Source organism: Seriola dumerili, unplaced genomic scaffold (genome assembly GCF_002260705.1).
Source record: "Seriola dumerili isolate Sdu_G_001 unplaced genomic scaffold, Sdu_1.0 BDQW01000091.1, whole genome shotgun sequence".
Lineage (NCBI taxonomy): Eukaryota > Metazoa > Chordata > Actinopteri > Carangiformes > Carangidae > Seriola > Seriola dumerili.
Window position 1 is genome coordinate 8,321,674 of NW_019174346.1, and position 6,000 is coordinate 8,327,673.

General features: G+C 38.7%; 1 protein-coding gene across 1 annotated transcript in view; it reads left to right on the forward strand.

The window, feature by feature from the left end:
- The first annotated feature begins 3,004 nt into the window (after window positions 1–3,004).
- The window catches only part of LOC111222394 (zona pellucida-like domain-containing protein 1), a 4,021-nt gene continuing 1,025 nt past the window's right edge, over window positions 3,005–6,000 (forward strand). The window contains exons 1-8 of the mRNA XM_022746110.1: window positions 3,005–3,089; window positions 3,399–3,619; window positions 3,713–3,897; window positions 4,562–4,634; window positions 5,067–5,164; window positions 5,322–5,402; window positions 5,477–5,645; window positions 5,750–5,849. Of these exons, the coding sequence (XP_022601831.1) occupies window positions 3,005–3,089; window positions 3,399–3,619; window positions 3,713–3,897; window positions 4,562–4,634; window positions 5,067–5,164; window positions 5,322–5,402; window positions 5,477–5,645; window positions 5,750–5,849 (1,012 nt within the window). The remainder of the gene's footprint in view (window positions 3,090–3,398; window positions 3,620–3,712; window positions 3,898–4,561; window positions 4,635–5,066; window positions 5,165–5,321; window positions 5,403–5,476; window positions 5,646–5,749; window positions 5,850–6,000) is intronic.

Below are 6,000 nucleotides of genomic sequence, written 5' to 3' on the forward strand. Positions count from 1 at the left end.
CATGAGCTTCTTTAATGACACAATTCTAACTATTAGAAACAGTTTCACCAATTCATCACTTCCTGCCCTTGATTGCCACTGATTTATCTTCAAACATAGGAACCTTACAAACAGATGTAAAATCTGATGTATACTTTCTCCACTAACTAACCTCCACCAACTAACTTAAATGATTTCTTCATCCAGACATTCAACCTGTCTATTAGACCTGATCCCAAGTAGGCTGCTTAAGGTTAAGTTTTACCCTTAGTTAGCACTTCTTTACTAGATATGATCAGTTTTTCTTAACAGGCTATGTACTTCAGTACTTTAGAGTGGCTGTAATTATACAGATTCTTAACCATCAAATCCTATTACAGAGACAGAGACATTTAATTGGTGTTTAAGGAACCACACAAAGCTGGTTTAAGTCCTATTTATCAGATTGATTTAAGTTTGTACACATTAACGATAAATTCTCCATGCATACAAGAATTAGTCATAGAGTTTCACAGGGTTCTGTGCTTGGACCAGTTTTATTCACCTTATTAAAGCTTCCTTTAGGAAATATTATTAGTAAACACTCCATAAACTTGCATTATTATGCAGACAATACCCAACTATATTTAACAGTGAAGCCCAATGAAATTTATCAGTTGGTTAACACTAGAACCGCCAAGATGGTCTGACGGACCGTCTGAGTTTTTATTATGTAAATAACTTTGTTTAAATAAAATCTACAGGTCTCTCACTCCATGACTTTTCCTAAATATATGTTTTTGATGTTTTCTGAAGCATAGAAGGTATTAAAATAAAAAACAAAAGATTTTGCAGAGTGAGCAGAGTTGATAGAGTAGCGTGAGTATCTGAGAGTAGATAGCTGGACTGCGCCGTGAACTAGGTCTAACGACTCTATTTTGGGAAATGGCGGAGGCACAGACACGACCAAAGAAAAGACGTTTGGATGAATATATGGCGAGGAGGAGAGAAATGGAGAAGGAACGAATGAAGACCTGCATATAAATGTTGGGGAATCGATTCAAAGGTGGCGAGAATTCTGCCGGCAGAAGGGCTTCCAGTCCGATGCACAGGTGGCTAAGTTCTTACTGGACAGGTAAGTAAAGTCAAGATTGGTTGTTGTAAATGCATGCTCACTTGAGCCCTCGTGCCAATAAAAAGTAATTCTTTTCCAAAGCTATCCCGTGAGAGCGAACCTACAAAGTTGTACTCAAGCTAGGTTACTTGCAGCTAACAGCTAGCTTTGAAGTGCATCCAACAAACTCGTAATGGCACTTGTTTTACGAGTTGATTCTGCTAATACTCTGCAGGTGTAGTATTTCAATGGTCATAAACGTAATCCTTTTTGCAACTTCAACTGGAATGGTTTTTGGACAGAGTAGATAATTTATTCTACTCTCGGAGGCAGGGATGTATGACGCACTCCGAATAATCAGATGAATTACAAATCGTTTGTAGTGACTACCTAGACTTGCCTTGAGGATTACCTAGTCCAGCACTTGCTAACCTACAGTTTTGCTCGAGGATGTCATTTTCTAAACATCATCTCAATTGTTTTACCGCGACAGCTATGCCATGTAAGGCTGGGACCAGTAAGCCCTCCATGCCACAATTATCAAGCATCGGATCTCTGGGGTCTTTGTCTGGGCAGTGAGATTGTTTGTCATTGATTTCTGTTTTCATTTTTATTGGTAGACAGACTCATTGTGATTGTCTGAACATTTTCTATTGTTGCATTGTTCTGGTGGTGGTCGTGTGGGTATAGAGAGGACTTTTCTATAGAAGGAGTGAGGCATATGGACAGCAGGACCATGTCTGCACTGGAAATTGAGGGCAGGTGTGTACAATGACCCTTTCACCACTGTATGTCAACCTTCAAGAGAATTCCTCATTATACATTCATACATGCATTATAATGATGTTGTGTTTTACAGTAATTTTATTGCACATCTAGGACATTTTCACCTTATAGTTTTTTTTTATTGTTTTTATTTAAATTCTCTTCAGAATCAGCAGCTACGACACAAGGCCAGCTGATTTTCCAAGCAACAGGAGTCACAGCAGAGTTAGCGTGGAACAGCTAACTCTGTGAGGAGAACAAAGGAGATAACAGCAAAGCAACACAGCCAGACAGGACTTTACTCCACCAGGAAGCCTCCCAACTCACTGGACTTTACTACAACACTGGAAAGGACCTCTTTGTTTGTTCCAAGGACTGGATAACGTTATATATGTTAATATGTGCATTAACTTGTGACCCTATGGGTGGGTGGGTGGTATTATAGCAATGTTTTTGATGATAATGCACTTTTGTATTTGGGGGATGGTTGGGTTGTTATGTCTTGTACACTTCTCTATGTGGAAACACTTTGAAAACCAATAAAACATATTTTCTAATAACAATTTAAAAAAAGTCTTCAGACCAATTTGGACACGGCAGCTGAGACAGGCAATTATCCCACAGGATCATCTTTGGCTCCTGCTAAAGGATATTGCCATTATTGTTAAAAAAAATAGACTCTCACCTAAAAAGGGCATCAAAGTATTGAGTGTGGTCCCCAGTGATTTAACACTTACTTCATGAAGTCTCATGTTATCATTCTAAGGGAATCTGTATTTCAAAAGGAGCTAGGCCATTGTTTCTGGTTCCTCATAAAGACTCTCGTTGTGTAGGGTTTCACTAACTCTTTTGTACAGGGAGTTCTATGGACCATACCTTCAAGGTATGGTCCATAGAACTCCCTCTACAAAACAATTGTTCCCATACAGTGAAGTTAAGATGGACACACCAAACTACACTGACCTTGTTTCTATCCAATCCTAAGAAAGAGTCATAGCTATATATAAGAATCTCATACAGCTCTATGGAGATAGGCAGAGACACAAAGACAGTGAGACAGTTAAAGTGGGTGCCAAGTAAGGTAAAAACAATAACTACAATACAGAAATTTAAGGTTCTTCTTTATATTTTGCTATTACAGGTATGTCCATACCAAGAGAGGCAAAAATGAACGTTCTTAGCTTCCTCTTCCTGGTATCCATGGTGGCCAAAAGCAGTCAATTAACATGCCAAAATGACCTTCGACGTCCAGGTAGGTACGCCTGCTTCAGCTTTTTCTGATGTGTATATGTTATGTCTCATCTCTCTATGGAGGTCATGAAAAGACATTTTCTGTATGTTCTACTCTTTGGTTAATGAGAAGCATATTATTTTGACAACCTCTAGATGAATGCAATTTTGCCACAAATGTAAACAACAAAGCAGGAAAATTAAAATAGCAGATTTAGAGTTGGAATTTAGCTTTTTTTCCTTTCAGACATGAAATTAGTTTTTAACTGATCAAGATTTCAAGTGACATTTGCAGAGAAAGCCTGGTGATGTACCCGTCCCTCTCTTACAGAACACACTGACATTTCAGTTGAATGTGGCACATCCTCGATTAGCCTGGCTATTCTAATCTGCCCTGTTGTCTACACTGGCTACAACGAGTCTCTTCTCATCCTCAACCACATATTCAACAAGCCGGAGTGTCAAGGAACCTTGGATGAATCTTCTAACCTGCCTGTTGTCAGGTTCACCTTCCCCATCAACATGACCAATGCTTGCGGCAGCACCTTCCTGGTTAGTAGAGGATGGTGGGATAACCATATGTTTTCTCAAAGCATCCTCTCTTTTTTTCTCTGTGCTTGACTCTACTGTAAATGTTGCCTCCAGACCACCAGTGCAGCTGGCACAGGGATCTTTGCTGACTTCTCCAACATCCAGACGGTTAATATCAGTGGTGTGGTGCACTCCCATGATCCAACTACGGGAATAGTTACCTATAACGCTGAGCTCAAATATTATTATTCCTGTGCTTACCCTCTGGAGTATCTCATCAACAACACCCAGGTGGAAGTGTAAGATCCCTGCTTGTATCCATCCAGTGACTTATTCTGTTTACTGTATATAACTGGAAATGTTGTTAGATGGGGACTCAGACTGTGTCTTTGACCATTCTGGTGGTGAGTGTTCTATGAAAGTTGTGCTTCATAAAGTTATAAATTGGTTTTTGAGAGATTTTACAATTTTTCCTAATCAAAAACAAAAGTAGGCAAATACATTGATAGTCTTTTTCCTCTTGAAGTGTGGTTATTGTGATATCAGCCTAGTTTGGCTTACCACTCCTCTAAAAATAAGGGAAGTTGCTTATTTTACTATTAGCAAAGAAAATTGATTATAACAAAATTCTGACCCTATTTTATTTACATGTACACACCACAGCATACAGTAGCAGCAATGTCTCTAAATTTTTTGGAAAAACATTAACATTAATTTTTAAGTCATTTTCTCTGCTTTTGTGAGGAATTGAAAAAACCAACAGTTCAACATAAAACATAAACAAGCCAAACTGTTCGGATGTGTTTAGCTTCTGTCCTCATCACAGTCTCTCAGTAAATAAGATTGGGTTTTCAAACTGAGAGTAGCTTATTCTCCTGTGTTGGTGGAAATAATCCTGTGGTGTACAGTGACATGTAGGATACAGTCAAATGTCTTTCATCCAGTTAATTCCACCCTGTTTAGGTCAGCATCTTCCATTGCAGTGAGGGACAACAATGGAAGCTTCATCAGTACTTTGAGCATGGAACTCTTCAGTGTAAGTGCAGACTAGATGTTTCATAGTGAGGTCTGTTCTTCTAACACAGCTTTGATTCATTGTTGTTGTAGTCAAGCTACAATTTCTTAGTGTAACTGATTATGTCAACATTTAGTAAGTTGTATTTCTTGTTGCCTCACATCCACATGATCCAGTTTGTTTTGTTACTGACATTAAATAAAGTGGAATTCATGTTAATCTATAACATAAAGTGCAAAAGACATATATTTTATTTTATACTATTCGGTTCAGATGAATTCAATTCATTGTAGTTCAGATCAAGTAAATTCTGTATTAAAACACAGCAAACACCACATCACATACCAAACAAACCAGAATCTGCCAATAAAGACAAACAAGCCTCCCAAAAACAAACTGTAAAATGTGGTTAATAACGAGAAGTTACACCTAACTATACATTTCTGTTGTCAGGATGTCAATTTCACCACTCCTCTGGTCATACCACAGCTGGGATTAGAGCTGAGGACCAATGTCTATGTCCAGGTCCAAGCAGCCAACCTGACTGCTCAGTAAGAGCCTGCTCACAAATTTCATGCAACACATTATTGAATCTCACATTTTCCTGCTCCTGGAACAAAATGAAACTACACAGAATTAGTAGATGGTCTTAAATGTCTTATCAGAAGAAAAACAAGTACATTAATACCATTGCTCTTCTCCCACCAGGTACCACGTCCTCATGGACAGATGCTATGCCTCCATCTCTCCTCAACCCGCAAACTCCACTTTCTTCAACCTTTTTGTCTCGTAAGTCATCAAATCTCAGTGTAGAGGAAAGTGGATCTCTGTGTTAGGCCAACCCTTTTTTTGATATCAAACAGGTGTTCTAAGGACCAGATGACCACCATGCATGAGAATGGGGACAGTCACCACGCCCGCTTCTCCTTCCCGGCCTTCAGGTTCGTTGAACAGCAGAACCAGACGATGTCCACTTATTACCTTCACTGTATCACCAGGCTCTGTGAGATCAGCACCTGCAATGATTTTAAAGTGAGTCAAAGATCATTAATGTAAAAATGCATTCAGCCCATTTTACCCCTTAATACTGTAAATTCTTAAGTTATCAGTTACATTATTTCTTGCACAATCTACAGCAATGTAACAACAGGAGGAGAAGGGACGTTCGTTCCACTGGTGTTTCAGAGGCTACTACCCTCTCCTCTGTGGTTCCCATTGTCACCAGGAATGAGAATTGTAAGTCAGCAAATCAATAAAATTAAAAATAAAAAGATAGTTTTACATACCAACAGTTAATATCAATGCACAGTTATGTACAGTCTACAACACTGGGCTTCACTGTCAATCCAGACTTCTTAAGTCATATATATATATATATATATATATA